At 39.6% G+C, this 10,394-nt stretch overlaps 1 protein-coding gene across 2 annotated transcripts in view; it reads left to right on the plus strand.

The window, feature by feature from the left end:
- Positions 1–7,560, plus strand: part of chrd (chordin) — a 215,032-nt gene extending 207,472 nt beyond the window's left edge. For both annotated transcript variants that reach the window (XM_069897075.1, XM_069897076.1), the window contains 2 exons: positions 824–917; positions 5,708–7,560. In XM_069897075.1, the coding sequence (XP_069753176.1) occupies positions 824–917; positions 5,708–5,808 (195 nt within the window). In that variant the 3' untranslated portion in view covers positions 5,809–7,560. The remainder of the gene's footprint in view (positions 1–823; positions 918–5,707) is intronic.
- The last annotated feature ends 2,834 nt before the right edge of the window (positions 7,561–10,394 follow it).

The following is a 10,394-nucleotide window of genomic DNA, read 5'->3' on the forward strand; positions in this document are numbered from 1 at the left end:
GGTTGATGGTTAGTATAGACTCAATGGGCCAAAGGGCCTATTTCTGTGCTGTGAGTTTCCATCACCATGAAATGCTTTTGAATGAAATCTCTGTCATAATGTTAAGAAGAAAAGTTATGCAAAGTAAGATTGATAATTGAAGAATAAATGTTGACCAGGACTCCAGGGAAATTTTTGCTTCTTTTGAAAAGAACAATGTCACTTAAAAAACACACACACAGAAATGCATGGAGGAACTTGGCTAGTCTTGCAGTGTCCATAGAAGGTAAAGATATATTACTGACATTTCAGGCAAGCCTGCCTGGAGTTCCTCCTGCATTTCTGTGTGTTTTACTAAAATCACAGAGTCTACAATCAGGGCACAAGGACCTCAGATTATTATCTAACTTGTGGCTAGCATTCCCTTGTTATTTCATTGAAGTGTACAAAGATTACACATTAAAACTCTGAAGAAGGAAGATTTTAAAGGGGCATGAGGGCAACATTTCACACAGTGGTTAGTACGAATATGGAATAAGCTGCCAGAAAAAGTGGTGTGGCGGATACAGTTATGAGATTTGACTGACCAATGAATAGGAAAGGGTTAGAGGGATATGGACCAAGTGTAGCAAGTGGCATTAGCTCAGATGAACAACTAGGTTGACATGGGTAAGTTGGGCCAAGGTGCTTGTTTCCATGACTTTTGTAATGAATCAGAGGTAAGAGAACGTCTATTGAGACAAAGCTCATACTAATTAAGTGAACCACAAAATTTGTAATTCTGGATGTAACTGTGGATCAGAAATGGTATGACAAAATCCAATAATTGTGTTTGAAATTTCAGGAAGGATCCACAAAGTGCCAACGGGAGAAGTGTCCAGTTCTGACGTGTGAGAACATTGTAAAGCAACAACACAAGTGCTGTCCAGAGTGTGAAGGTAACATTTGAAAACTTATTTACATCTGTTCCAGTGGTGGAAGGAAATGTGACCAATTTGACAGCATTTTGAGGGGAGATGAGAAGGTTGATCAATGGAGATAATGTATTTAACATCATCTACCTACACCAAGCCTTTTGGTAAAGTCCTGCATAGCAGGCTGGTCAGAAAGTAAAGGCTAACAGGATCCAAAGTAGAAAACCAGATTCAAATCTGACTTTGTGGCAAGAAAAAGAACACAGAACATAAAGCATTGCACCACAGTACAGGCCCTTCAGCCTATGATGTTGTGCCAACCTATATAAACTTACTCAACAAATTAAACCTTTCTCACTTCACACCCATAACCTTCTATTTTGCTTGCATCCATGTGCCTGTCTAAGAGTCTTTTAAATGTCCCTATTGTACAAGCCTCCACCAGCACTCCTGGCAATGCATTCCAGACGCCCACGACCCTCTGGAAAAAGCATACCTTTGATATTTTCCCCAAGTGATCCTCCTCTCACCTTTTGAAGTGTGCTACTCTTGCCCTTGGATAGTAGGCTGTCCACCCTATCTATACATCTGATAATCTTGTAGACCTCTATTAAGTCATTTCTAACCATGCTTTAATCCAAAGAGAAAACCCTTAGCTCTGTTAACCTTGCCTCATAAGACACACTCTCCAATCCAATCCAGGCAATGTCCTGGTAAATCCTGCACCCTCTTCCTATTTCTAGATCCTTCTTGTAATGAGGCGACCAGAACTGAACACAATATTAAAAGTGTGGTCCAGAGTTTTATACAGCTGCAACATTACCTCACACTCTTGAATTCAATCCCCTGACTAGTGAAGGCCAGCATACCATAAGTATTCCTTATTACCTTATCAACCTGCATGGTGACCTTGAGAGATCTATGGATTTGGACCCCCAAGGCCCCTCTTTTTCACATTGTTCAGAATCCTGCCATTAACCATGAACTCTGCCTTCAAGTTTGACCTTCCAAAATGCATCACTTCACACTTATCTGAATTGAACTCCATCTGCCACTTTTCTGCCCAACTCTGCATCATTTCTATTATCCTGTCGTAACCCATAACAAACTTCTAAACTATCCACAATACCCCCAACCTTCATGTCATCTACAAAAGTAATAACTTATCCCTCTACTTCTTTATTTAGGTAATTTATGAAAACCATTAAGAGCAGGGGCCCCTGAACAGATCCCTGTAGAACTTCACTCATCACTAACTTCCAGGCAGTGTTCCGTCAACTACTACCTTCTGTTTTCTGGAGTAAAAGCAATTCTGAATTCACACAGCCAAGATTCCATAGATCCCAGGCCTCGTGACTTTCTGAATGAGTCTACCATGGAGAGGCTTGTCAAATCCATATCCACCACATCTACCAACTTACCTTCATCAATTGCTTTTGTTACTTCCTCAGAAAACTCAGTTAGACTTGTGAGGCAGACTAACCTTCACAAAGCCATGCTAAAAATCCATGAGAAGGCTAAACTTTTCCTCATGCTTGTGAATCCTCTCCAATGGCTTGCCACATCTGACTTATTGATCTATTTTTTTCCAAGATTCTCCCCATGACCTTTTTTAAACAAGGGGACTTCATTTGCCATTTTCCAATCACCAGTACCTCACCATATGGCCAGAGAGGATGCAAAGATCATTGCCAATGTCCCAGCAATCTCTTCCCTCACTTCCTGGGATATAGCTCTTCCAGTCCCGGGGACATCAATCCTAATGTTTTTGAGAAGATCTAGCATTTCCTCTTTCTTAAATTCTACATGCTCCACATAACCTTGTTCTATACTGATCTCACGTTAACAAAGTCCCTCTTTCTGGTGAGCACTGAAGCAAAGTATTCTTTTAGGACCTCTCCTACCTCCAGGGATGTTGCCATCTTTATCCTCAAGTGGCTTTGCCTTCACTCTTGTTATCCTTCTAATCTTCACATATGCAGAGAATGCCTTAGGGTTTTCCTTAATCCTACTTGCAAAGGCTTTCTCATGCCCCCTTCTAGTTCTCCTATGTTCTTTCTTGGCTACCATATAATTTTCATGAGTACTTCCTCTTTCATCCTCTTAATTAGCTGTCTCACCTCTTTTGTCAACCATTATTCCCTTATCTTACCATCTTTTCCCTAACTTAATGGGACTCGTGTATCCAGAACCCTGCATGTGATCCCTAAACATTCTCCACACTGCTTCTGTGCTTTTCCCTGAGAGCATCTGTTTCCAATTTATTCTCCCTAATTCCTGCCCTTTCCCGTCATAATTAGCCCTTCCTCAATTAAACACTTTACCATTTTGCATGCTATCCTTGTCCATAGGCATGCTAAAGGTCAGGAAGTTGTGGTCACTTCACCTAAATTCACCACCACTGAGAGGTTTGTCACCTGACCAGGTTCATTAGTACTGGATCCAGTATGGCCTCTCCTCTAGTCGGCTGTTCCACATACTGTGTCAGGAGTCCTTCTTGGACCTGACAGATTCTGCTCTATCTATGCCTCTTACAGAAAGGAGGTGCCAATCAATACTTGGGAAGTTGAAGTCTCCCATAACAACAACCCTGTAATTTCTGCACCATTTCAAGATCATCTTCCTTATGTGCTCCTCAGTGTCCTGAGGGCTATTTGACAACTTAAAGACAACTCCTCAAACACTGATTATTCCTCCCTGTTTCTAACTTTCACTCACACTGACTCCATCGACCATCCCTCCACAATGTACTCCCTTCTGCAGCTGTGATATTATCCCTGCTTAGTAATGCTATTCCTCCCATTTTACCTTCCATCCTATCTTTTTTAATGAATCTAAACCCCAGCCAATCCTGTCTTTGCCTGTTACAGCCTGATCCCTGCTTAAGTTAATCTCCCTTATTCCTAAATACATTTCAATCCCTCCAAATGACTACATTTACACTTCCTTCCCTGCCTGTCCTTCCTCACAAAGTCACTACACGATGCATCAACCTTTCCACCATCTGCTCTATAGGCTGGAAAGGGGTACTGATGGTAGTGATCAGCCATGATCTGTAAAATGGCGGTGCTGGCTCGACGGGCCAAAGGGCCTACTCCAGCTCCTATTGTCTATTGTCATTCTGGTTCCCACCCCCTTGCCAACTGGTTTAAACTCCCAGAACCAGCACGAGCAAATGTTCCAGCAAGGATATTAATTTGGCCCCACCCCCACCCCCACTACTCAGATGCAAACTGTCCTACTGGTACAGATCTCACCTTCTCTTGAAGTGAGCGTAATAATCCATAAATCTGAAGCCCCACCCCGCACCATCTCTTTAGCCACATGTTAAGCTGCATTATCCTCCTATTTCTAACTTCACTAGCAAATGGCACAGGTAGCAATCCCAAGATCACAACCCTGGATGTCCTTGTCCTTCAACTTAGTTCCTAACTCCCTGAACTCACTTTGCAGGACTTCACATCACCTTTTCTACCCATGTCATTGGTCCCTTCATAGACCTGCTCTTCCCCCTTCTTGAGAATGAACTTGATCTGAGTCATCCTGGCCCTTGGCCCCTTTCTATCTTACCCACAAGATCATGCTCCATGCCAGAGATCTGGCTGCTCTAGCTTGTCCCTAGTAGGTTGTCCACCTCAACAGTATCTAAAATGGTATACATGCTATTGAGGGGTACAGAGGTACCTGCTCTGACTGCCTGTTCCCTTTTCCTCTCCTGACTGTCACCCAGCTGTCTTTCTCCTGCCTCCTAGATGCGATTGTATCCCTGTAACTCCCGTTTATCACACCCTCAGCCTCCCAAAAGATCCAGAGTTCATCCAAGTCCAGCTTGGTTTGTAAGGAGGTGCACTTCTCACAGATAAAGTTGTCAGGAATACTGTTGGCTTCCCTGACTATTGACATTCTACAAGAAGAGCATGTCCCTAACTGGCTACCATTCCTACTGTCTATTAAATGGAGAGAAAGAAATAAGAAAAACCTGCTCTTGCCTGTGCTTTCTAGGTGAACCCTTTTTTTTCCCTCAAGAGGGTTGTCTTTACCTCAGCTCCTGCACCACCACCTCAGCCTCTTCTTACCAAAACCTCAACTCACCACTCTAACTCTGGCCCACTCACACGAAGGCTGCTCCCATGATGGCCACTCTGTTTATACCTGTCACCTAGTTAAACAAACCTGCTCTCACACTCTCTTTCTCCAACCTCCATTTGCTGGGAAAGAATACAGAATAACAATTGTTGGTTGTGATTCAAAACTTTTACCAGCAAGGTTCTACTGGCTCATAACTTGATCCCTTGCTTTTTATGATGAATATTAATCATTTACACTGAAAAATTGAATGAATGATTCCAAAACTGGCCATATACTTGATGTTGTGACAGAAGGTTTTAGATTGCAGGTAGTTAAAGGTGTTCTAGTCAGTTGGGGAAAAATGCATTTCATCTTTCTCTGTCTAAAAATAACATTACTCATTTCTCATTAAAATTTAAGATGGATTTTAAAGGGTTATTTTGTTCTAATTATAGTTCTTTTAGAGCTGTTGAAAAGAGGAAGATATCAAATATTTTCTCAAGCTAATTTTGTGCCCTCAGAAACACATGGAAAAAATGTGAGGCTCTAAAGAGAGTAAATAGTCAAGGATCACAACCAGATTATATTATCATTGAAATAATACAGGAGAGGATTTTGTAGAGGTGATGTGAAATGTGACTCAAAAAAAAAAGAATTGAACTCTCTTAAAAATGCAAGCAATGTACTCTGCTCACGATGTGCTTAATGTTTTCTGTTCCGGCACCTTAACAATGTTCTGTCAACAGACTCTTTAACAGAGTCTTCATATTATGATGAAGATGGAGAGAAATTAAAAGACCAACAGAAGGGGAAGAGTGGATGGGATTCTCAACCGTTATCTGACTGAATTTGTATAAATGCTTTCCACACATGCAAAGAACGGAGTAAGCACATGAAGAATGCTAGGCTGCCTACTTCAGTTCAAGTTGAGAGTTTGAGAACTTCTCTCGACAGATGAAAAATCAGCGACTTTAATGCACTCAGTTGATTAAATATTTGGTGCTGTCATGAAAGGAAAAACAAAGCTGTGAATACCATCGGCAACCACAATTTGTTCTTCGTGCTGAATTCTGAAGTGAATACCCAAGGTTTGCAGGACAGATGGGAAGAAAGATCACCAACACTTCCAATACTCCCACCAGTTGGAAAATCACTGCCCAAGAGACTCAGTTCACTGTCACCAACTCTTTCTATGTATCAGAGGATTTAGATGATGTGAGGGGCAGATTTTATTTTGTACTGTTCGATTATTTTGATTTAGAGTGACAAGATGGGCTCCTTGTCCATGTGTTAACTGTTCCTTGAAGTGCAAATCCACAATCATGTTATAGCTCAGAAAATCACACAAGTGTGTGAGTTCCATCCAGTGAGGGACTTCCTGAGAAGTCACTTTCCTGAGTGAAAGAAGATGTGATCTTTCGTTTTCTTTTAACAATTTGTTGTTAAGTTTCTTTCGGAAATTCCAAATGGGGAAAAGCTGCTTTGGTTCATGCATCTTAATCTCCATTACAATTTCCCTTTTTGTTAAAACCCTCGCTGTGAATAGGATGCTGCTTCAGTGATTATCATTTTGGTGTATGCAAAATACCTGGGATGAAAGTGTCAGATAATTGAAGTGTTAAAGAATGAGAGGTGATTCGCATGCGTGGCCTCAGCAAGCACCAGCTGCATTCTTCCTAAATTCCTCATAGGGTCTTTATTTGTAAACCTCTGGAAGGGATGCTTTTCGAGAGAGATTTAATTTACCATTAAATAAATTGAGATCAGTGAAAGTAAAGAAGGTTGGAGGTCTGTGACTAGACCTCCAGCTAACATTTGCTGTAAATTGCAAACACGCATAGAAGAGCAACCTCCCTATACTGTGCACAGCTGTGTTAATGTAAATAAGATGTGCTCTCTGCTGCAAATGAAATGGGGAAATGTAGATAATGTAAGTTCCTAGATTATCTTTCTTTCCATTAATATTTTGCTATTTAACAGAAAATAGACATGTTAGTAAATAGTAAACAAACCTCATGAAACTGCTGGAATATCTTCAGTTAGTTGCACGCTGCTTGATGAATTTTAATTTAAGTTAATAAAAGTCAAATCTACCTAAAACTTTTGAATCAGTGCTGATCAGTAAGAAAGCTGAGGGTCACCTCATTTTGAAGAAAGGGTGTTAAGTTGAACCCTTATGATCACACTGGTGGTCCCTTCCCTTTCTCCTTTCAATCACATCCTCATATCAAGTCAAATGAAGATTATTGTTCAAGTACAACCTGATGAAACGGTATTCTGTGATGGCAGACACACAACCAGACTTAATACACTTGCAAACAAGCAATGCACGTGCAGGACAAACAATTTAATCGATACAAATAAATAAATAAATATTGTTTCATGAATACAAGAATCTCGGATGGTTAGTGTGAGCAGTTCTTCTGGTCGTTCAGCCTTCTCACTGCCCGCCTTCACTGAATCAGGTGAAATAAGAGGTGGCAGGATTATGCCCAATGATCACTTGAACTAGATGCCAACTTTTTATAGTGGGCACCACTAAATCAGGTTCCTGATATAGTACATTCATAATTCATCTATTTTTTTTATTGGAAATTTACTCAGGTTTATCCAACTTGTAGAATAGAAATAATTTCTGTGTGTTTGATAACTGCCCTATCTAATTTTGTAGGAACTACTGTTAAATTTAAAATTATATATTGTTTTAAAAGACTTTCTTCCACCTATGGTAATCATTGTGACTTTAGTCGAGCAATATTGTAGTAAACTGAATACTTTTAATTTATGCCTGGAAATTTTCATATGATTTATCACTTTAAGGTTCTCTCACGATCTCAGTGGGGTCCAGCATTATATTTTTCTAAACTTGGAAATACTGTCACAGAAGCTTAGTTATGCATTTCTTCTCAAACTTTTTTTATCACACACATTTTGTCTGATTATTTTCCTCTTTGTCGAAGATGTCAAGAGACTTCCTCAAATTCTGTCCCTCTTATACGTAATTTGCTCCAGTGATTATTCATCACTAATTAATTTCTTTGATTCCATCAGTTCCACAGCTCTTACTGTGATATTACAGAGTCATTGCATCTTCATCTCCTCTGTGATCTTCAATGGAGAATTTTTAAAAATCAGTCAAAAAATTCTCACCACTAATGCCTTTTTGAAAGAATTTTCAAGAGGCTTGGCTTCCATAAAGCTTTTTCACCCTGTCTCTTTCCTTTCTTCTCAAATCTAAGGTACTATTTTGATTTAGCTTTTCATTGATTCCTTTCAAGCTGCAGTTGCTGGGGTTACAAAGTTTGGCCATTCACTTTAGATTACAATACAATAAATCACTTTCAATTTTTCTACTTAAGGCATTTCGAGTTATGATAATTTTCCTGAACGCAGATGCTTGACATAAAAAAAGACAAATCAGTATTGCCTCAAAGCAGAAACTTTCTAATGAACTTGACATCTCTTTTTGCAAGAGAGTGTGAACTCCAAGATTAATTGGCATGAAGGTTCCATATAATTACCAATAAAGTATTGTTAAACCTACCATTATGGTTAATTGCTGATCTTTTAAGTAGTTGTGGAAATTTGAGATCACAGAAACAGATGAAGAGCATTTATCAGAAATGCCACTCTGTTTTGAGATTCTAATTCTTTAGGAATTCTCATTTCTTTGAGCTGCGTATTTTTCTAAATGTTTCCAACACACTTGCACTACAAGATAGAAACTAATACCATTATTACATTAATAACGGAATTTCCGTGTTAGTAGCTCCATTTCATCATTACAAACATTTTGATATTTACTTTTATTAAAAGTTATCTTTAATGTTATGACAACAGGATCAAATGTCTCCCTTGGTTGTTTGTGCTAAGTATACGTGTGTAATTATTTTCAGCTTCCAACCTTTGGAAGTGGAGTTCCACTTGCACACAATACTAGACCAGCCACTTAGCACGTGATCAAGGATAAGTTTTAACCTACAGCACTACTTTCCATCTCCATCATACACACTGGAGCATTACTGGCACACAACCAATCATAAAATTGATTTGAGCTGAGCTCACCAACGCTGGTATCTACTGCTATCTGTGATTTACAATATGTTTTTGTGGAATTAGATGTTATTAACATCCATGCTATTTGGAGGGAATGTGAGAAAGTTGAATTATAGACAGTCCCTGCCTAATGACTGGGTTCCAATTTTTACAGACTCCAGAATACTTTCCAGTACTTTCCGTAGGTTCACTCGCCAGAAGGCTTTCCTGATTTCGGTAGCAACGGCCAAGGATGCAACATCACTTGTAGTAGTTTATGTGGACGTCACCTTTTTGGAAGCAAACATAGAACATATTTAGCTCATCAAAATATATTGTGGTTCTTTGCTTTGTCCTCTGTGCCAGCATGCATGGCCTTCCAGAGTAGCTGAGTGTCCATGACATTTTCTTTGGATTCAAGTTTGGTGTGATTCCACCTCTGGGCTTCTGTAAATTGTACATGCATTTCTTGCAAAGGGCAGGGTCTCCTGACTCAAAAGTCTCAAACCTTCAGCAGTGAATTGCCATCCTGATTCATCAGTGGTTTCTGATTGGGAAATTACTCTGTAAATGGTCTTTTTGGTCACACTGTTTTTCCCCCAAGTACAAGAGCCCAGAACTAGTGAGCATAGGTTTAGGATAAGAGGGGAAAATTTTAAATGAGCAGCTGTTTCAAACAGCAGGTGGTGCGCGTATGGGAGGCAGATATAATTGTGACATTTAAAGACGTTTAGGTAGGTACTTGGATTGGAAAGAATCAAAGGGATATTGGCTAAATACATAGCTGGTAAGGATGCATTAGTTTCAAGGACCTGTTTCTGTATGACTCTAAAACTACAGATGATGAAAATCTAAGATAAGAACAGAAAATGTTGAAAATACTCAGCAAATCAACCAGAGGCTGTAGTGAGGTGAAAGGTCATCATCTTTGTCCACAGGCATAGTCTGAACTATAGGGTTCCTCCATCAGATGTGCTGTTTTTATTATGGAAATGAGTTCCCATTTTTCAAAATGTCAGTGAGATACATGAATATTAATAAATAACAGATCAGTTAAACTAAGTCAGGTTGATAGAAATGTCAAAATATAGTCACAGTGCTTGATCTTGTTCAATGAATAAATGTAAAATTTCAATGTGCAGAATGTATATTCCTTGTGGTGTATTCAGACATTGCAGAATCTCAGATTAGCAAGCATTTTTAAAAAGTTTTAAATTTAGATATACAGTGCAATAACAAACCCTTCCAGCCCATGAGCCTGAGCTGTCCAATCACAACCCCTGTATGTTTTTTGAATGATGGAAGGAACCCAGAGGAAACACTGGGAGAATGTACAAACTCCTTACGGACAGGATCACATTCAAAATACGGCAGCAATGTGCTCACTGCTACACTAAC

Source organism: Narcine bancroftii, chromosome 9, assembly GCF_036971445.1.
Source record: "Narcine bancroftii isolate sNarBan1 chromosome 9, sNarBan1.hap1, whole genome shotgun sequence".
In the NCBI taxonomy this organism is placed as follows: Eukaryota; Metazoa; Chordata; class Chondrichthyes; order Torpediniformes; family Narcinidae; genus Narcine; species Narcine bancroftii.